At 39.7% G+C, this 23,143-nt stretch overlaps 1 protein-coding gene across 3 annotated transcripts in view; it reads left to right on the plus strand.

Moving 5' to 3' along the window:
* The window catches only part of lmo3 (LIM domain only 3), a 64,563-nt gene extending 42,291 nt beyond the window's left edge, over positions 1–22,272 (plus strand). For 2 of the 3 annotated variants that reach the window (XM_073480272.1, XM_073480274.1), the window contains exons 3-5: positions 3,075–3,200; positions 20,018–20,114; positions 20,384–22,272. In XM_073480272.1, coding sequence (XP_073336373.1) covers positions 3,075–3,200; positions 20,018–20,114; positions 20,384–20,515 — 355 coding nt within the window. In that variant the 3' untranslated portion in view covers positions 20,516–22,272. Of the gene's footprint in view, positions 1–3,074; positions 3,201–20,017 lie in introns of all 3 variants that reach the window. The other variant, XM_073480273.1, reaches the window with a different exon arrangement.
* The last annotated feature ends 871 nt before the right edge of the window (positions 22,273–23,143 follow it).

The raw sequence follows: 23,143 nt of genomic DNA on the forward strand, positions 1-23,143 counted from the left end.
CATTTTCAAGCCAGTTCATGGACTGAAAAACGTAATAAATATGGGTAAGATGAAATGACAATAAATTATACAATGACACGGTCTGTAATTGGTTTACAATCCTAAGTATTGATCATTTTAACTCTAGCATTTCTTTCTTATTGTCCTTGCTCATGGTAAACTGATTTTCAGTCTTGTTTCTATTCCTACCTATTTGCTGTGATTCTACCTGCTACCAGTAGTCTCAAGAAACAGGGATACAATACAAGCAATGCAGGCAAAGAACTAGACTACAGAAAAATAAAGACCTGGATTTTTTTTGTATTCACAGTGCCTACAAAAAGTATTCACTCCCTCAGATGTTTTCCTCTTGTATTGCTTTTATAAAATGGAATCATGGTCAATATACAAAAAATATACAAAATGAAAAACTCTTTAATGTCAACGTGAAAACAGATTTCCAGTCTATACACCTGTTCATTCTTTACTTGCCTACCAAACAGCACATGAAAGTAATTGAGTCAGTCCCAGTGTTGCCTCTTTAATTGTATATATCTAAAACTTCCAGGTTTGTTAAAATTAAGCTCATGAGACAAACCAGGTTACCAGGTTACTCTTTTTTGGTTTTAGACATATACATTTAGACTTTATCTCACTAGTCCAGAAAATAAACAGTATCTTGAAGCAAATCTATTTATGTCCTACATGATTAAATTCTTTAGAATTCAGGTTTTAGCCATAGAGCATGATTATGTAAGGATGCTTTATTAAAACATTTTTTTTAAAACTTTTACATTAAGTAAGGTTTTGTTCGTGGTCTGATTCTGAGGTTTTACTTTGTCACTTCATTTGAGCAATAATCAAAGTAGTGGACTTATTTATTGAGTCAAGCTCCCACCTCAAGGGACCAACACTGGATGTTCACAGATACAAAGACTTTTTTTGAGTGAAGTAAAGTGACAGTCCTTGTCAACAGCATAGGCCAAATTAAATTAGCAAGAGATGAGAGAAGAACATGGAGAGAAATAGTGAAACAGAACACTGTTTTGAGTCAAGCTGACCGGCTGAAAATGCTTAAAATGTTGCTCTTTGACTCAGATACCTTCCATCATTTATAATCCAGAGATTTGAGTGCATGCTATAGTATCTGAAAATTATCCAAAGAGACAAAGACATTTACCCCTGCACATTGAGAGGCGTTAGATGCCATACAAAGTTCTGCTGTTATGCTCAAACATTCAATCTCATTATCTCACACTAAATATATCATTTCTTTTTTCTTTTTAAATTTTATTTTAGATTAATTACTTGGCTTTGCAAGAAGCTAAATCATCATTTCATCTATTTTATGTGAAGGCCTTTTGGCAATGCACATTTGTGCAGAAAAAAGAAAGGACAAGAGATACCACAAATGTATCTAAATTTAGACTGCTCAAATGGAAAGGCATAATTCTTTTAATTAAGTCAGCACTAATCCATTGGATTGACCCTCTATGTTTTCATCCACCTACCATGTTACAAGAGATATCCTTCATTGTCTCAAGGTGTGTTGACAGTGGCTCTTAATTCTGTAGGTATTCATGAGGGCACAATCTATCTGCTTTCTTTGCCTCTGGGAAACATACTTTCCAAAGGTTAATAAACAACCCTGCATATCCCAAGCCCTGAGATCATTTATCAGATTGCAATCTCTTACAGACTCTAAGAGTGGCATGCCGTTTTATCATTTTAACAACGATGACTAAAAGTGCCTCAAGAAGTCTGCCTAATGGGTTATTTTGCTATATGATTTTGTTATCAGATATTTTCCCCTTGGTAGTCTGGTCGAAGTCACTGTGTAGTAGCAGCCCTGTATCCCTAATGAATACTCACATTAATGTCCCCAGAGCGGCTGGAGAAATAATAGGGTCCTCCCTGGGCAGTAGTGCTACCCATGTCCCATCTATTTGTATGGCACAAGCTGTGGCCTGCTATTTTTTTACTGTGCCACTGTAGCCCAAGTCTGTCCAATCTATTTTGTGACTGATTCAGAGATCCTATCTGTCTCACCAGGTTATGTTAGTGTGTTTAACACAATCTCTTTGACAGCTGTCACTCTCATTCTCAGTCACCAAGAAGCAGCAGAAGCAGCCATACTTTATTTTTTGCCGTAATTTTACTTGATATATTGTCAGTTATTATGGGATGCAGGGGTGGGAAAGTGGTGGGCGTGGTCAAAATAGTTTAGGAGTTCAGATGTTCTGAGCTCATGTCCTTTTAAAATTCTGGACTCAAATTATTAGAATAGAAATTGCTATGTTACATCATTAGGGCATGATGTCTTGGTAAAGGAAATTGTGTTTAACTTTTGAGTCCCCACAAATTTACCTCATGTCATAATCACTTTTATTGTTGAAAATGACAAATTCCTTGATGCTTTTTAACGCTTTGTTAAGGGGCATATCATGCAATCATCAGTCGGTGGGAAAAACAATTGCACATCAACACCAAGGAGAAGATCCATCACATAAAAAGAAAAGTAAATAAATAAGTGATACAAAGATTAAAGTATACAAATAAATTAATATGCAAAAAATAAATATGTTGTTAGTATGTCACTTTGGGTGTATTTAACAGTGCTGTGTTTGTGTTGTTTCTTGAACATCACAATTAATGTTCTTCCAGGACCATCTTTGCAACGCTGGCCTGGGTTTATATCCTGAGTGAAACATACTGTTATTCTGTCCACTTATTATTTTTACACTATTTTCACTTATTATTCCCTTTTTTTTGTTTTCAGTCGCGCTTGGTTAAAGGTGTTATTGATAACATTCAGCCAGTAAATGTGGCCTTCCATTGCATTCAAGTTACAATACAGCTGTTGTTTGAATCATCACTTTGAAAGTCGTCACTTATTTAAATGAAGAATTCCTGCTGGTGAGACTCAGGGGGCAGTTTCCCTGTTAAAAGTCTTTGCACTAAAGCATTGTTGACACGTCCCTGATTTTTGTGAACTCTCTTGAAGTCTTGGGAAATGACTTAAATTATACATCTTTCTTGTGTGTGTGTGTGTGTGTGTGTGTGTGTGTATGTGTTTGTGTGGGTGGGTGGCTCAGGTTGTTTGGTGTGACAGGGAACTGCGCAGCTTGCAGCAAACTTATTCCAGCCTTTGAGATGGTCATGAGGGCCAAGGAGAATGTCTACCACCTGGACTGCTTCGCATGCCAGCTCTGCAATCAGAGGTGAGTGATTGGACCACTTCTCTTCTCCCATACCTGCAGCTATGACTTGTCAGGGAAGCAAGCATGGAGCGTAGTAAATCCCAAAGTGCTGCTGATAATTTAAGAAAGATCCCACATTGCAAATGTATCACTCTAACCAGTGACCAAGTACACACATCTAGGTCCATAGGGACACCTGCTGGACCAAGAAGGGTCATCATAATCCTGCACGCTATTGTACAGTAGCAGCTTAGAGCTACAAGTGCAGTTACATGGCCAAACATATTCTGCAAATCAGTCTTCATTACTGGGTCTCCACCTGTATCCTGTAGATAGGATGTGGTCAGAAATTTCAGGACACTTCTCGTTTCCACAGCACCAGAGAGGGAATACTTTAAGGCATTGAACTTGATACACACCCTTCTTTAATAAACTCCAGTGTCACCCCAACTAAACCTTTATGATGCTACTTACTGAACACAAGATTCACAATGTAGGAGATACACTAATAATAAACACTCGTTAATGGGGCACCACCTCCGTTATTTTGTCTATTTGAATAATCCGGAGGTAATTAATCAAATTCGACTGGACAAGTTTAACTTGTATCAATTTTAATCAATTTCAGATCAATTTATTCATCTCATATATGAAGCAGTGAGATTCTACACATATCCATCGGTTCTCCACATTAAAAACAAACCTGCACAGACAACGACATGCGGTTAAACATGTTTATTGACTAAATAATTCAGGTTAAATAAATGAAATGGCAATTTAAATGAATAACACAGGTAACAGGAAATGTGAAATAACTAAGTAATGGGTTATTAGTGGAATATAGGCTGATGGTGAGATCACGAGTTAGGTTGAAGCATTTAAATATTACGGTAGTAATTTTTAATACTAACGAGACCCTAACCGAATTTCTCTTAAGCTAAAAGATCAGAACCAGAGCCATAAACCATCTCATGTATCATGTGTGAATCCAGCTGTTGTGAGTGATGGAGAGCCTACTTTCACCGCAGAGGTGTTGAGTCCGCGGCGGCGGATTTCCTCAGGTGTTTTGCAGCTCTAGCAGTCAGTCAGTCCCGGTCCGATGGCCGGGGTCAGCTCGTCCGGTATCAGTCGGTTGGGCACCTCGGTCCTTTGTCTTAGGAAGAGGGCAGCTGGTCCCGTACCGATCCGGTGCAGATCTTGGCTCAGTGCCCAGCGGGATGATACCGCTAGCGAGCGCTGGGGGCTTGTCAAAGAGTCTGTCTTTCGTTGGAAACCGTTTGCACGGTCTCAGACACAGCAAGTTGCTGTGTCGTGATGATGATTGTGATAAAGATGTTCTTCTTCGTTTCTTCGAGTGGTTTTCAGGCTCTGACTTTGTAAACTAGATTTAACTTCTTGAATAAAATAACTGAGGAGGATACGTTGATCAAGCGGATCTTCCGTTGTTAGTTAATGCAAGGTAATCTAAATTAAGTTTACTTCTTCAAAAGCGAGTTACGATACTTAACGGTATAAAACAAATTAAAACAGAACTTCGTTCTGGTACAAACTTAATAAAAGAAGCTAATCAATACTGCGAAAAATATAAAGTGAGAAAAATCAACGCGTGAGCACTTCTGATGAGATCGCTGTCTTGGAGCGTGTTTCAAAGTAAAGTAAAGAGCTTCAAAATAAGTTACAAAAGAAAAACTTAAACAAAACTTTTTTAAAAACAAAACAAAAAAACTAAACAAAAACTCTGGACCGAGAGACGTGATCTCTCCGTTTTATTACTTGCAAATCGAGGCGTGTCTAGGCGGGGCTTACCGGCTTTTATCTCCAAGATTTAGTGGAGGTGTTAAGATTCACAGAAACTCACTGAACTAAACCGTGCTTCACCTTCTCAGTTTCTCACCATGGCTCAATAGATGTACTTTGTCTATCATGACAAGGATTATGACGTGATTAAACATTAATTATACATATTCAGCTTAATACTTGTTAAAACAAAGACATATCAGAGTCATTTACTGGTTATAACCATGACCATATTAAACAGAATATTTCTCGTCCAACTGTATCAGGACTCACCATCAGGAGGTGCTGTGGTTCCACCGAACACAGTACAGATTAAACATTAAAATTTGATCTCAGTCAATCTTAATCGTAGAGAAACGGGAGAAAGACCAGTTTTATGAACTTCTCTTACTGTTTCTTAATGTGTTAGAAATAAGATTGTGAGATACTGACTTAATGGTTAATTAGAAATGGTCTGAAATCTGGAAGAATACAGAGACCATTTGGTTTGGAATGCGAGCAGATAGCATCCAGATGTGTCATAAATTTAAAGAAGACAGAGTAACAGCATAGAAAAACACGTCAGAAGGTGTCCGATGTCCACTCTGTGAATGTTTGTGGATCAGAAGTCATAGAGACAGAGAGAGAAATAGGTAGAAAGTGATCAGGCGTGTTACTTAATCTGCAAATGTAAAGACATTGTATTAACACATTCTGAAGACATTCGTTCGTCCCTCCTGGTGAACTGACACAGGTAACTTCATGACCTGTGTGAGGAGGTTCTGGTCAAAGGGAAAAGAGAGTTCAGAAATGGGAGTTTAGTTGTAAATTAATTAAAACTGTCCTCATTTGAAGTCTTTATGGTCCAGGAAACACTATCCTCTCTGCCAGGAGATAAGATGGTCAGCCTGGAAGGCGCCTCCTTCCTGTAAATAATCTTCATCCAGATGAGAAGAATTAACAAGAACAACAGGCCTCAATTTAATGCAGAGGCGATGGACAGAGGTTCCTACAACAATAACATAATAACATGAACTTGTTTCCTTTTTTCTGTCTCTTAAATTTTTAATTTGGAATGTCCAGTACCCTCATAGTCGCCCTCCCCCAGAGGAGAGTGACTGTGAGAGTTGATTCTGAAAGTGCTTCAAGTTGTTAATGCAACAACCGGACAACCAATCAGATCCCTCATGGAAATCCTGCCTGCAAAAGCTGACACTAGGGTTTGATGGATCATTTGAAAATGTACTGCTGCGGATTCGTCACTGCAGTGGTATGCCAGTGCATTTATGGCCTGAGTCTCCTTCAAATTAAGTAGTAGGCCTACATATGACACTTCATCCAACCATGTCTGAAGGCAACGACAGCGTCTATACTGTTCTAAACCCATCCTCATTGTAAAAACAACGATGCAGTTTAACAGTCAAATCAGCTCATTGCAACCAATATTTACATTTCTTGTTCGGAGATGACCTCAAGTGGCCAAAGTAATTGTTATGGCAGCAAAGGAAGAAGTCAGGTGAATTAATAGTGGCAAAGGATGAATCGTCAGGTGAAACAAACACAGGATTTTCATGTAGGAGACCACTGTTTGAGTCAAGTGTGGAACCAGAAATCAAGTTACAATAAGTAAAGTAGTTATTTCAGTCCAAACCACAATGTTTTCCTAAACTTAACCAAGTACTTTTCTTGCCTAAACCTAACCAAACTGCGACCGTACAGCAAAGCTCCATTGTGCCGAACAATGGTATGTTGCTGCAGTCATGTTGTCTTGGAAACAGTGATATTTGTCTTTTGGCAATTCTTAATTGGGGTATCAGCCACTGTTAGAAGATAGCAAAAAGTCTTTATGAAGAAAGTACTGAAGCCCGTAGCCCTGCACACCCAATGTCTTTAAAAGGTTTCACGGCATATGTAAAACATTCCTGTGCATTCATGTTCTGTGAACGTTGTAGGAACATTCTCCAAACATTCTGGAGAGCCTATGTGCCCAGACAGTAGTCATGTTACTATGATGGAACAATGTGGAGACTTTCTGTGAACATTCTTGGAGGTAATGAACAATCCAGACTGTTATCGAAGGTTTTTTGAAGGTTACAAGAAACACTATCAAACAGAAAACTGTAGGGGAACATTAGGAAGGTTATGTGTTGGCTGGGTTCCTGCTTTTCTCTCATCTCTCTTCCCAAACTCGGTCATTGCAGACACATGAACACAAGCACCCACCAGCACCCCCTCACACAGACACACACAAACCAGGCACATTGTGCATGCTAAAGGCAAAAGACCTGGTTACACACAATTAGCACTCAGTTATTGTCTTGCCACTTCAGCTGGCTGCACCAGACAGCCTCTCCTAATGGAAGAAGTCAGCTAATCTTCATCAGCCAGGCCCAGGCAGGCCAACTCTGCTCTCCCACATTAAACCCATTTAAGCGCAAGAAAATCTTTCTTTTTATATTAGGCCAGTTGATGAACTGTTGAATAAAATCGACGTCAGTGTGTTTCACACGGTCCGCTGTGGCCTGAACACGTAACACTCAGATGCCCATCACAATTTCACCGGAACCTGGCCAAGATTTATGGTGTGGCACCAGTTATAATTGAAGTTGTTCTACAGCTCTGACTTTTTGTTTTCCTTTTTCTTTCTTTTCATTGGTAAAGCTGTTCAGGGAGAGATATTGGACCTTTGCAGAATATATATTTAAAGATCAATTTTTAAGCCATGATTTCACATCCAAGAGGAATGTCATTGCCCAAAAAGTAACTGAAATAACGTATGACAACATAATTCAATGATAATGTAAACTGTAAAAATCAAATTCTGATGCACAAATTATATTTGCTAATCCCTCCATCTGCAAACGAAATCACAGTAAGATTTAATCTCTTAAGTCATAAATCTGACATTTGTAACAGAATTTATCAATGCCTGTCTTTTAGAAGATTTGGGATTTAGAGTCTTGTCCAAGTGAGTTTCTCAACATTTATATCCAGATTAATAGATTGACCTTTAACAATTTTTTCTTAGCTGTAGCCTGTGATCTATTAGGAGATCTCACTTAAGATTCCCTGAATAGTTTCTCAGGGTCTTGATTCAGCTGGCTTGAAAATGGGCTCCTGTTCTTTGTCTGGCATACCGATCTGCTGCCCTGTTCATCTACACCAGCTCTGTCCCCTCTCGTTTCCCAGCCTCCAACAAACATGAAAGCCTCCATTGACCCCTTCCCCCACAGGCCCTTCAATAAAGCAATCTAATCCATCTCGCAAATGGCTCAGAGATTTCTCTGTGGAACATCGTCAAATGTGAAATCTGATAAACAGACCAGGTGATCACAAGGTCAGCAGAGGTCACACAGTGTAATTATGTATCGTCCCTGCAGGTCAGCCACAGCCCATGTTGCCGTTTGAAGGTTGACTTGCTACAATCAAGTATAAACACACACAGCCATCCCCATCACAAACACATGTACTTGCTCATTGCATCAATCCGTGCCATCAGTTGCTTTGTGGGTACATCCACTCTCGTGTATCCCACAGAGCAAAGACAGGGAACTTGAAGCAAGTGATTATTCTGATTTCATCAAGGACTCACTGCAGGACTGTAATGGTCATTGCCATGCTGAGCTATTAAGAACCTTGCTTAAGTTATAGGCCAATTAGTGCAGTGCAGAGACAGAAAGACAGGCCAGTTAGCTGAGAGTGGACATGTCACTGCGTTCATGACCTGCAACTGCTTTCTTGTTCTTTGTCATCACCATCAAATTGGCAGCTCTTACTGGCCACAAAAGAAAGGAATAATATACTGTAAATGGGAACACCTTACCAGTTATCTTACTTGTGTATCTGCCAGAGATCAAAGGGCGTTTCCCCTGTTTCCTCACTCTGTGCATGACTTTAAATGGTATCAAGCTGAGGGGAGTGAATAGCTCCTGTCTCTGGTCCATCGGTGAACATATAGGATCCTACATTGGCTCTGATTTCTCATGTCTGCACCCAATGTGGCCTTACTATGTTAATCTGCACATACATCTACCATTGTGACCTTCCCACCAGCCAGAATTTTTCCAACCTGAGCTGAGGAAAAGAAGCCCCACTATGGTTATAGTTCCAAAGGGATGTAGGGCTGGTTCTGTGGAGAGAGGGGGTGTTGGTGAGGGTGGGGGTGTTGGGAATAAGAACAGAGATATGAGACTTCATCCAACAAGCAGTTAGCCACAGATCAGCCCAGGGGGACAGCTAATCGATGGGGCTGTCGTCTAGCCTCATCATCTAGCCAGTGCTGGCCCAATTTCCAATTTCCCCCAGATGAGCTGGAGGCCACAGTCTAGGGAGGCTAGAGGAAGGTTAGAGTAGAGGGGAGCAGGATGGGTGACAATGCAGTGGAAGGTCAGTGCTGATAAGGGAGGATGCTCCATACTTGAGCACTGGAAGGAGGGACTCACACCACTTGGGTTCAGCACAGCTTAGCTCAGCCATGGTGCCTTGTATGTCATGAGTTATCCTTGTCAGACAGGGGCCTAATAGCCAATAAGGGAAACAGTTGTCACTTTTTATGCAATTCGCGTTGAGAACTCAGAGCCTGTGCAGCCAGCCTACGAGAGGACACAATTTAATATATGATCCTGCACTTTTTTAGTCCAATAGTGTACACTTTAAAGTAAAAATGATCAATTTCATACAAATAAATGTTTTTATCCACTCATGGAGATGACAGAAAAGTGTTTCAACCAAGAGCCAGTACAGACTGTAGATTTTCAGTTCTAAATATCCTCACTGTGTACCATCAGAGGCCACATTGTTTGAGGTCTGCATTTTAACTTGTCATGATGTGTTGACCAGTAATGTGCATGTGACTAGTTTAGTTTAGAGTTTAGTTTAGTAACAGCCAAGTCCCCTAGTGCTGGATATTTAAGGACGCAAAAGGGGTTTGCAATTGAAAGAACCTTTGGATAGCCTTGCTAAATCATTATTTTAGGTATTTGGGTGAGAAATGTGGCAACCCAATCAGCAAAATAAATGTTGGTAAAGTATGTGTCTAAAACTACAGTTAGGTTAAAACTTAATGTTTTTTTATATTGCAACTTTACGTTTCTTCAGGTTCAATTTAAATTGTTTCTCTTGTAAGCCATGCTTATGTTCTGGTTAGGTTAAGGCTCAAAAACCACTTGGTTGGAGTTAGGAAAATATCATGTCTTGGTTGCCACAAACAAAGCTCGAGATGGCCCAACTGCCCGTCAAAATTGTTTCTTGTCACCACAGACACAGCAGGAAGTTGTCCTGGGGTGTCCTTAAAAATATCCAGTGACAGTCACATTTACAAATGCTAAAACATAGACGCAAACAGCAGTCACTGGCTTGGCAGCCTTGTCGCCTCTAACTCAACCACCATCCTCTACCCCTACCATCATTAAAGTCAGGTAAGTCAGGGCTAATGTGATATGACTCAGTTTGTAGACATGCAATATGGTATGTAGCCTATGACACATACAAATTTTTATGTATCCGTGGTTTGCAGAAACGTAAACTGCTAACATTTTATGTTGGCGACTGGCCTAAACGTGGACTTGAAATGGGAGGTAGCATTTGGAGTTGGACACAGCCTAATGCCTAGTGACCAGAAAGCAGCACGGCAAAATTTAGTCATGCATGCTCATGAAATTGATGGTGTTGAAAGTTTAATGATGCACTGATAACCCCAGCAAGTTGACTTGCTTAAACATTTGAGTGATTGCCATACAGAAAGAAAATCTGAAACAGAGAAATTAGTTGGTTGCTGCAATTAAGTTCAGCACAATAAAACCAAAATTATACTAAAAGTCTGCAGTAAATGTAACTTTTTTGCCAGACAACACAACTCAGCAATTTATATTACAATGATTAAATTTCCCAGTTTCATTTTGTGTTCTTTATCATTTAAGTCAGACATTTAAGTTGAGGAAATTGAAACGGTTTCTTATTTATTAATTAAGCTGGATGTCAGCTAACCTTTATCCAGGTTCAGCTTCACCTGTCGATTATGGTTAAAATGCAGTTCAGTTCATAAAGTGGGCAGACATGAGGCACATTGCCAGAGGTTAGTTCATCCATGACATGAACCCTGCCTTCCAGCCAGGTTTTGAACAACATCTTCCTGAGGGCAGAAGACAGGAACATCTTTAAAGGTGATCTCAACATCCTTACAAAGTGTGAGAGACAAAGAAAAAACGCTTTTACTTTTTTTCCATTGCCAGTTAACACTTGGAAGTAATACTTATGTGAACCATGATATGTTTACACAATTTGACTGGAATCATTGAGTGTTGTAAGCTTGTACTACTTTGTACTTTTATAATATAAAATAAAATAAAACTGCTCATGGAAACAATCTTGAGGAAGTCAGAAGGACCTTACCCAAGACTGACCAAATGAATGAGACAGGGCAGCATATTACTGTTTGCACAGTTAACTGGAAGGCAGAAAATACAGAGCATACCAGGCATTGAGCAAAAATGGTCCACAGCTGATGATAACTTCAGTTAACAACAAAAACTGGAAATATTTGCGCACCATAGTCTGTTGCAGTAAGTAGGCTAACAGTTGACCAGTGTAACATCTCTTCTTAATTATATTCATTATAAGTTAAATGTACTACAAGGATCTTTCAACTGTTATGAAACTATCTCAATTTAACACTGATGTCTCTATATGACCTACATAAGCAAATGAGAACTACAGTGAGAAGATTGGCTATTCCTGTATAGTTATTCTTAATGCCTTTCACCAGGTTGGATTCCTGAAATTAAAACTTTTAAATTTTTATGCTGTGTGCTGAGGATAAATGGAGGTGTCTCAGCCAGGCGAGCGATTCTGCTGTCCTGACATTGGTCGGGAGTTCGTTCCACCACTGGGCCACCAACACAGAGAAGAGTCGCGACTTTGCTGAGCGGCCTTTGTTTGCTCTCAGCGATGGCGGTACCAGCCGGCCAGCTGATGTAGTAGAGTGAAGTGCTCGCGTTGGGGCATGTGGTCTGACCAGTGTTTGGAGGTAGATGGATACAGTTCCGTTGACGGCCTTGAAGGCCAGCACCATGGTCTTGAATCTGATGTGGGCCGCAACAGGAAGCCAGTGGAGGTCACGGAGGAGGGGGGTCACATGGGAGAATTTGGGTAGATTGAAAACAAGGCGCGCTGCAGCGTTCTGGATACATTGCAAGGGTTTAGTTGCAGAGGCTGGGAGTCCAGCCAAGAGAGAGTTTGCAGTAGTCCAGACTGTTCAACAGTCTTCGTTCGACTGTCCTGACGCTGCAGCTGACGCTGTAGTGACTAGCCTATATGTGCTAGATAAAACAATATGTGCTAGATAAAACAACATGACTGTAACTGCAATGCGTTATGTTAAGTACGTGAGTTAATTACTTCACTAGTTAAATAAAAGAACTTGGAGTGCCCTGGTAGCTCATCTGGTAGGGTGTGCCCCCATGTACAGTGGCTGTGGCCTCGCTGCAGCAGCCCAGGGCCTAATCCGACCTGTGGTAGAGCAGGTTAATGTTAACTTTGATGGTGCAAAACAGCCAATACGATGGCTTCCTTTATTTGTGGCCGCATTGTTTGTTTAACAATTGAATTTTCAGTGATAACAGTACATAAAACCTGACATCTGTAAGTGCAGAGCATCACAGATGGAGAAAAACATTTAAAAAGAACAGCATGTTTTAAAACACAGCCACAGTGGACATTTAGCATCACTGATGAAGACAAAATAAATTTTAAAAAATGCCAATCTCCCCCTTTGACATTATTTTCAGTACATTACATTCCCAAAAGAAAATCTCATCTGCAGTGTGTCCTTGTGCTGCTGCTGCTGTCTGAATGGCCAGCAGCAATCTGCTAGAGAAGATTTACAACATGCTGTTACAATCAAGCATCAGTGTCATCTGGCCAAGTGTTTCAGAACCTGTATGCATCTTAACTGTAATTACATTTAGTGCAGTTGAGACTGGTTTCTCTCTTTGACAATCTCCCTGTTTCTTCACAAGTGGAAAGTGAATACTCTAGTTAACAAAAGCCTCCCAGGCAAATTGCTGGCATCGCAATACATCTTTGTGTGTGCCTGTGGAAGCCATTCTTTCTTTTCCTCCTACAACAAGAGGTCTCTGAAGACTCATTAGTCACAGTCACCTTTAAGTAAAGGAAGGAAGATGGAGGGAAATAAGTGAAGGCAGCACAGCAAGAGAAGAAGACAGCACCAGCAGAGTTGACTGACTGTGAATACAACCATGGCTCAAAGTGGGCCAGTACTCACCGGTATGCAGTACCGACACTTCTACGTTTTACTCCTTGATATAACGTGACTTTTTCTTGCACACTGACACTGCTCACACGAAGTAGAGAAGAGGTAGTAGGCCTATCCAGGGACAAGTGTTGGCAATATGGCATTACTGTACTGTACAGACGCAGCTCCCTTAAATTTCCTGTTCCTCTGTGGCGGGCCCTGGCCAATCTGTCGGGTCCCTGCTGTGACCTGAGTTCTTGGCTGGACTGAGATGCCATTCTGATGACGTAGTGAACGCAGGGCCAACTCGTATCGCCCCTAAACACCATGTGTGGAAACCACTTGCAGTGGTTTATCTGTCCACCAGTTGGAGCAGTGATTATAGCAGCTGAATGGGTTACTGCGCCTGAAATCAGCTGTTCTTACTGTATGACAGGCCTATAGTATTTGATGTGTAAGAGCGAGTGTGCTTACCACACAGAGCATATTTCATGATTATTAGTCTACCATATCATAAGGTCTTAAATATTATGCTTCAGCTTTTTGTTTTTCAACAGTACTAAATGAAAATTAAAGTAATAGTGCTGGGAAATTAATGATTTTTTAGTGTGGTACCGAGACAAACTATAATAGTGTCAGAGCGGTTGTTTTTTCTGTTGTTGATGTTGTTTGTTATTGTATTTATGTAAATGTAATTTATGGTGCTCTTAGATTGCTGCTAGACCGGAAAGAGAGCAAACTTATATCTTATGTATGTTATGTATCTTTTTGTTCTTACTTAATGGGTAATGGCCATCCTAACAGGTTTCCCAGCTCCCATGGCCAGTACGTTTCAATGCACATTTAAGTCATGCTATGGTGATAGTTCGATTAGGCCATTTAATTGGACTACTGCCATTGTCCCAGTATACAAGCACCAGGAGAGAATCAATTTATTGACGGAAGTACAGTATATCCAACTCCACCATGATAGGTGGTAATATGCACCGTTTCAGCCAGTTGCTACTGGACCTTCATCCGGTTGACCTATTATGTCGCATACCAACTAAAATAAGAAGCGGCAAACAGGCTGCAAAGCAGTGAAAACATGGATGACTTTTTGGCACTGTACGAAAATGTGTATTTCTTGCTCTAGCACTCGCCATGTTGATACATTTATCGTCGTCTTCTTCTTTTATTTTTCCCGGCTTCCTGCTATGGATTTATGCCACGGGCGACGTCAGGGTCATGTGGTGCATGCGCAGAAAACCAAGGCCAGTTCAGGTCTGACCAAGGCGTATACATGAAAGAGTAAATCGACTTCCAGCTGCATTATCTGGGTGTTAGTCCAACTTTGAGAAATTCAATTTAGTACAATTTCAGTCGGACTAACATGTTTACATGGACTTTAAAAGTCCAGTTTAACACAATAGTCTGACTTTTTCTAACATCATGTAAACGTAGGGATTGTCACACAAAGTAAAAGGCTTTTGATGTAGACATTCAGCACATTAAGGTTCAGCGGGTAAAGTAGATTGAAGCTCTTGCTGGTGCTACTATTCCAATTTTCATTGCCTCATATTGTTCTTCTCCTGCCTCCAGCTTCATGCATCTTTAAACACATAAAATTTTAGTGCCTGTATGGTGTAGAAAGAAATTAGAAACACTTGTAACTGTGTAACATCAGTGCCACAGAATATAATATATTAAATAATTTGTGATTTTTGACAAATCTGTCTAGATTAAAATCATTATTTCTTTGTTTAAGATTAGAAGATATTTGAAAAGTAGCAATTCTACAGTGTAAGCAAGTTACAAGTAAAAGTCTGTGAAAGCACTGGAGCTTTTAAGCTAGCCAACCTGGTTCTAGAGCTCTGAATTGCTGCCCATATAATAGATTTCTTAAGCAGGTGGTAGTTAAAATGGGGATGTCAATGGAGAATAATCAACAACAGAAAAATATGTCTACTTAAAGATAACCACTTTTAAATTGATGTATTTTGGTGATCGTCATGTTCCACATTATCTGAAGATGACATTGGCAGGACAGAAATGTTAGTTGCTAATGAGTCTTTAGGGCATACCCAAACAAAATAACTTCTCCTTAACAGACAACAACTTCTGACTTAATGAACAAGGTGAAATAAAATACTGATTTGCTTTAATGGTAATTTTACCTGGCATATCAGTCTGATGATGAGGCTACATATGATGAAAGCTTTTTTTTAGGCTCATGGTGGAACAACACAATGTATGTTGAGTTTTTCTCTGGTTAGATGATAACACATATTTTGTTCAAATCGACTGTATTTGTAGATTTGAGATTTTTCTAGTTATTTTAATTGTTTAGGGTTTCTCTCACATGTGAATCGGTGTAAGCACATGTATCATTTTCCACTAAAATTGTGGCTAAAGTTTAAAGTGAGTGATCAGTCTGTCAAATCAGGTTGAATCAGGTCTTAAACTGTCATAGTCAAATGATACTTAGTAATTACCAAGTAATATTTTTAAAATGTCTTTGAAATTACACCCCAACTATCAAAATAATAACCTCAAAATTTATTGAACAATTCCCCAACATGATTTAATAAATAATATTCTGCTATTTTCAACAAGTAGTTAACAAATAAATTTAATTTTTTTTAGTACATTTCAAGGAAAGTTCCAACTGGTTTCTACTTCTGCTGATCATGCCATTTTAATTGTCAAGTTTCTCTCTAACTTCCCCTCAGCAGGCCACTAAGTTGAAGTGAATTGTTGCTTCTTATTTTTCATCTGTATTCTAAATATACAAGGTAAATTGATTGCCATTTTTTAAAACACAAAGGTAAAAAAAAAAAAAAAACAACTTTATTTGAGTCCTTTGTGCTACATCTATTTTAGAAAATGGAGAGTTGATGATGAATTTAGGGCCTGGGGAATAAAGCTGCTCTGTAGTCTGGTGGTTTGGCAGCAGATACTTTTGTATCTTTTTCCAGATGTCAGCAGGGTGAACAGACAGTTGGGGGCTGGGTGTTGTCTTATAGTATCCTTTGGGCGGTGTACAGACATCTCACTTTACTGATATTATTGATGCACTGTAGATGGTACCAATGATGTTCTGGGCGGGATGAATCACCCACTGTAGAGCTTTTCCTGTCCTCGGCGTACAAGGACTATGCCAGTTTATGATGTTTCCAGTCAGAATGCTATCTATTGCTCCTCTGTAAAAGTTCACCAGAATCTGGCTCTGGAATTTAGCCTCCGTAAGTTTCCGTAGGTAGTAGAGCCTTTTCTGTGCTTTTTCAGGGTGGTGATGTATGATGGTGATGCTAGGTTAACATGCTAAGGTCTAACTTCCCCTTGGCCACAAAATTTAAGTGAGTTGTTGCAGCTTAATTATAATAACTAGTTCTGGCTAAAGGCCCCTACACAACAGGCCGGCAGTCTGCTTTTGGACATTGTCAGGGCAGTCACGCAGTTTGGTGTGTCACCCACCATTGGCGCGAGACAGCCCTTTTCGAACAGTTGCTTGTCGCTAATGAAATCACTCTGATTGGCTTAAAACCCCTTAAGTTTGTTGCTGTAATATCCATGATTTCACCAGTTTAGTGAGTACCACAAATACTACTTCATAATCAAGAATCAAGTGACTAATTTCCCATTTTAAAAGTTTTGCGCATTAATTGCCTATTGCCTATTGCCTTATAGTAATGTATTCACACCGGGGATGTAGTGCTACATGTTTAAGTACCGAAGCGCACCTAAGAAGAGCCCATGCAATGCCCAGGGGCATGCGCACATGTTATGGCTTGTTTCGAAGGTCAAGTAACTACTGTTCCGACAGTGGGAAGTTTAAATGCAATAGACAATTATAACTGACCACATGATTAAATGTCATGTTGAGAATGTAATGCAGCAATCAGCCAAAACATCTGTTTTGAATGTTGTACCAAGCATGGAGCTGGACTCATGGAACTGGCCATTCTACTCTAATGTTATTGTCCTTTGACATAATAGCAGATGTGGAAAAAAACTGCTGTTAACATAGGTTGGGGTTTATTTATTTATGTCTTTAGTGACGACTGGATCTTCAAGTGCTTACAAAATTATATGACTCTCTGATTATGCAAACTGAGCATTTTATTCCCTCAAAAAGTGGCGAACAGCGCTCCAGTGCACTCTGGCACAAACACGTGAAGTTCAATGTCACCCCTTTTATAGTTTGAGATAACAATACTTAAGCGAATAAACAAGTAACAGGAAAAAAAAGTTATTTACAACGATCTAAGTACCTGCTTATAATAGTGTGTGAATAAATTGTGACAGAGAAAGACAGAGAGAGTCTGCATAATAAGCAGAAGTTACTATTTATTAACTACATGTTGAGAAATTGCAGAATCTTATTATTAAATAATATTGTGGTAATTTTAAATACATTTTGCGGTAATTATTGTGGAAGTTTGGGGGAAATTCAAAGAAATTTCAAATATGTTACTTGATAATTATCAGCTATTGCCATGAAATGTCTGTACCTGTAAAATAAAGTTTTATCAAATTATGTAATTATTTATTATATCAGCAGTGACACACAAACTAGTTTATATTTTATTTCTATAAACTGCTTTTATTGAAAGTGCAGTTACAGCAAGAATTACATTTTAATTATCTAAGAAAGAGAGTCGTATAGAAGATGTACTCTGCAATTTTCATAGAGTGAAAATACTAGGGCAACACAAGGTCCTTTATTAGACATGCCTGTGATGGGCCTAGTCCAATATCCTCATCATAATTGGTGGACAGATGTCACATATTCTGTTGACATTTAACCGAGCAGAAACAATTTGTCTGTGTGAAATAAGTTGAGGGCATGGATAAGAGCAGTAAGAAGAGTGTGAGGAGGACGAGAAGGAGGAGAGGATGTTACTAGAAGAAAGGGTCTAATAAAACTAAAGGCAGATAAAGTTAAAGTGGGATTGGGCTTGGTGTCAGGAAAGACAGAAACGGATAGATTCTGCGATAGACAGGACATTTATTGGATGTGGATGACACCATTAAATTAAAACAGCTCTGCTTCGGCCAAACAGCCCAGATCAATGGATATTAGTCGACTATGTTTAGTTTGGTAGTGAATGTGTGCAAGCATCCAATAACCACAATAGATAGGAAAACATACTGCATTGCAGGATAAACCTTTCTTTATGCTGAAAAAAAAAATGCATAGTTACTTGTTAATAGGATCATGCTTCAAAGTTTAGGAAAGAAAGCACAAGCACAGAACTCCAATCCAGTTTTATAATTAATCATCACTGTTTTGAAAGCAAAAGCAACTGCTCCTCTTGCAGGTATTCATTTGTGTTATATGCACAACACAAGTCTCCAGTCATGGCTATCTCAGGAGAAAAAGAGAAGCCGACTTTCTAAACAATTACTTTAAATCCATTCTTGTCTCTCCCCAGATGTGTGTGTGCCATTTGTCTGTTCATTCATCCTCTGGCTATTGCTGCCATTGACAACAGTAAGGTTATGTCCTTAGTATTGTGTCTGGAAATGTGGTTTAACAACTTGAGGTGGAGTTTTATTCTACAATTACACACAAATGACACTTTTTGGCGATTTTTTTTAAATGAATTATCTTGGATTTTAATGTAAGATTTTTTTTTTTTCTGACAAAATCTTTTTGAAATGATTACAGCATAATCTTAGGGTAAAGATTGGTGGGCAGACATGTAAGTAGAAATTTTGGAGAAAACACATACATTTCTGTTTGTCAGCTATGATTGTGAAAATATTCATCCAAAAGCAAAAAGAAAAAAAAACTAGCTAGAATAAATTGATTTTATGTGCAAATTCTGCCTCACTGTCTCTTATGTATGTTGCCTGGGCATTAATGGCATAAAAGTACTTCCAGATAAGATTTCAAGAAGGAGTCATCAAGGGGATTTTATTCATTTCCCACAGTACTGGGAAAGTTAGCTGAAAGGCATCCCTATGATCAGCTTGGATTCAGTAAATTGGCGACTGACAGACTGGTCTGCTCATTTTCATCCAATTTATCATCAAACATTTGCTTTTATTTCAAGAAACTCACCATTCTCGCACGTTAGGTATATTGTGCCAATACCTACGGTGTATTTGAATCCTGCTAATTGGTCCCAAATGGAAGCAACAACTCATGCTCTCAATCTGCCCTGAAGCCCTGAATAAATGTTGTGAGCAGCCCAAGCTCGTCAGGTGCCTCCTGAGTTCCATCCTCTGCATCCAGCTCCCAGCACTCAACTCAGCAGTCCTAATGCCCAGGGAAGGCAAAAGAGGCAAGGCTCACTGTCCCCACCCCCCACACCAGCACCACCTGCCCCTGGTAAATACTGGCACTGCTGCTGCCGACCTTGTCCAACCTGCACTTTGAGGGAGATAAGTGGCCCTCAGGACAATACAACTACATTTACCGCCCTAACATGCTCAACATAATCTCCACTTGGTGCCATGCTGAAAGGTCAAATGTAACTGTGTGCCCCCCCGGCTAAAGCAACTCAGGGATGCCAAGGTCGGTGGGGTTTTCTGTGCCTGCTGCAGGTGCAAAGGAACCCCTGCCTGAAACAGAGAGAATTCCATTCATATATACACCATCCACCCACCCCCTAAACCTATTAGGACACATCCCTTCTTGTAATTGAGTTGACCGTTTCCTGGAGGTAAACCCCTCCTCTGTGGAGGTTGGTGTTGGAACACAGGTTATGGTGGCGAAAGTACTATAGTCAAGAAGCAAGTGCAAGCGCTCAGTACTAATGATGAGATTCTTGCTTGGATGCTTAAGTTAACCCCCCCACCTCTCTCTCTTTGTTTGTTGCAGGTTTTGTGTGGGAGACAAGTTTTTCCTGAAGAACAACATGATCCTGTGCCAGTCAGACTATGAGGAGGGGCTAATGAAGGAGGGCTACGCTTCCCAGGTCCGCTGACCCTCGTGGGCCGAGAAGGAGGAGTAGTAGAAACAGAGACAAAAGGAGAGCTTTTAATCACACAACAAAAAACACTATTGCCTCCTGTTCAGCTCCACCCCCCACATGTACATAACTAAGCAAGCCTCTTTGGGAGGGGACACACTGCTGTAAAGAATAGCCATAGAGACGCCAGTGTGGCAGGGTAGGCCCTGGAAGCCTACAACAAACTTCAAGTATGAAAAAAATTGTTTGTCAATTTCTTTGTTTGTGACTTTCAGATGCTGCCTCTTTCCTCCTGGCCATCAAACGTCTGCCTCAGGGCAATTTCTAACCAACAGCTGACCACCGATTATGAAAGAAAAAAAAATAACCCACCTAATGGAATCTTGTCTCATCTTACCTGTCAATGACAGACAGTGTTCCCACCTGACTGCACAGACAAACAATTTCTACTTGAATCTAAAATACACTGAGGGGTTGTCAATCAATGTCATTTGAGATAATGACCTTTTTACTGTATGATGTGTGTGTGTGTGTGTGTGTGTGTGTGTGTGTGTGTGTGTGTGTGTGTGTGTGTGTGTGTGTGTGTGGACCCCCCTTCACATGACAACCTCAGTCTTTCAGTCTCACGAGGCTTGGTCTTATCCATACAGAAATTTCATGATCTAAAGATCACAAAATTGATCTTGACAGTGTCAACATGCTTCGAAATCACACAGCTACATTATCCAACGTGCAATGAAACAGTCTGTGAAATAATGAGTGCTTTTCTCTGGATGGATGAAAGTTCACACACTATATAAATATATTTGAGTCCACTCTGTCATTAGAAGACCATTGAGCCATTGCGCTCTTCACCCTTGAAGACTAATGTGATGTAGGTATTAGATCTGAAATAGTCTGGTAACACCATTTCAGAATGTACAAAAGCGTGATTGGCTGTATTCAATATCAATTAAAAGACCTTTTCTGGTCAAAGTAAGCAGGTTTTGAATACATTAAAGCAGCACTAATCAGTATTTGTCTTTATATTAAAAATGGATAAGATGACTGCTTTTAATGTGAAAGGCCTCTCAAGTGGCGATGAAGCCTCAGAGAAACATCACCTGACTTTCAGCTATGAGCCTTTTAGTGTCTTGCCCACTCAGCACCAAAAAGGAGTCAAACTTAGCAACTATTTGGTGAATATTGGACTTTCAGTCATCGGGTGACACAAACATGACCCCAATGAGATGCTAATGTTGCTCTGTGTTGAATGTTACTTATTTACTAACACATTAGGCAACATCTTTGGTTAAGGTGATGATAAAGTATGTCAGACATTCTGTTTTCAGCTGTACTGCTGTCCCCAAATGTCAAAAAAAATCTGTTAAAACAGCTTTAAACATCATGGATTAGACTTTATGCCTGTAGACAAAATCCTGGGTGTTCAAATTGTCTTCAGGTGAGGTGACAAGAGTCAGTTCCATTCCTGAAATGCATTTCCTCAGAGCTACTTTGAGCTGGGCAGCCTGGATTTGGACTGTGACACCAGGCTTGTGAAGGAAGGCTTTTTGCTGGAGACAGTCTTTCTGTTTGTTAAAGCCTCGCTTTCACACTGGGCGAACTGAGCTGTGGGAAGTCCTAAAGGAGGCAGGTTGTTGTCATGGTTGTAGGGGTGTAAGGATTGGTGAGGATGGTGGGGGTTGGTTACTTTTTGTACACTATTTGATAAGATTTCAGTGCATCACCTGCTGTTCAAAAATTGGCATAGCTTGACATGCTGATACTTGAATCTATTAAATGATTTCTCAATCACCGTTTGGCTTATGTTGAAGATGGCTTTTCAATTCTCAGCACAGCTTTGGGTTCAGTTAACTGAACTCAGCAGCAAGTCAGTCACCAACGGCTCACTGCTGCAGAGAAATTACACCCTTTTCTGCTGAGAAGAAAACAAACCTTTGATTTTCAGTATTAAATATCAGCATCTGAGTGTGTGCAACAATGCTCAGCAACATTTCTATGCTGGAAACTCTTTGTAAATTGTGGTTGTACATAAATTAAAAAAAAATATTCACTTTTGCTTGCTATTGTACAATGATTTCTTTTTACGTTTCATCCAGCATGAGATGTTTATTTTTAGGACAACACTTGTAAATACTGTAATTGTAATAATTTTAAGCACAAATGTAATACAGTTTTATTGTGTTACCAGTCAGTGTGGTGTTTTTTTTCCCTGGTTTTCATAGTTTTCACTATTATTTCACTAGATGTCAGACTGAGATTAAATTATGAAGAAAGTTTACACCTTCATACTTTACATATCTATTTATAAGTCCCTTTGTTCGCTCGAGCAACAGAGTTTAGGCATCTAGATCACAGGCACAACATTAGATCCTGTCTCTTACCCTAACCAGCAAAGCATGTTGCAGCCCATCATATATGGCTGATCCAAAGTGCAATAATTTCCTCAGTTTGTTGTCTCTGCTCTTTGTAATGTGCCGTTTTCGGTTTTGCTCTGCTTACAAAACCTCAGAGCGAAGACTCTGGTGGCAGGATTTCTTTGACTCTAAAGAAACACAATAGGCTTTATTCTTATCAGAGGAAAAAGTGGATTATCTTTTTGTTTGTTTGTTTTTACTATTTTACTGCCATGTGTCAAACATGGAACAAGAGATAAGCCAACGCTTCATTTATACTTGCCATCTGCAGCTTTCAAGAAGGGATGCCAGCTATCTCCTCATGGGTTGTTTCAACTAATTACCTAGATTTCAATTTAGAATAATCTGGAAGTCTAGGTAAAACATGTGGATTAAAGTTATTGCTCTAATTAGTAAGGTGCTTCTTAAAGTGCCCTGTGAAGTTTGTCGACACCAATGCTTATTTTACTGAACATCATATTGAGGCCAATTAAGCTAATTGAATTTCCTTATACAGAGACACAAAGAAGAGAGAGAAGCTGTTGTCCAGCTGTTGAAAGTCCTTTAGTAGATGAAAACATTCAGAGGACATGGAGATTACAGCCTAGTCAAATTAAAAGGAAGTGTGGCAACCATAAG

The sequence above is a fragment of the Pagrus major genome, chromosome 14, assembly GCF_040436345.1.
Source record: "Pagrus major chromosome 14, Pma_NU_1.0".
Classification (NCBI taxonomy): Eukaryota; Metazoa; Chordata; class Actinopteri; order Spariformes; family Sparidae; genus Pagrus; species Pagrus major.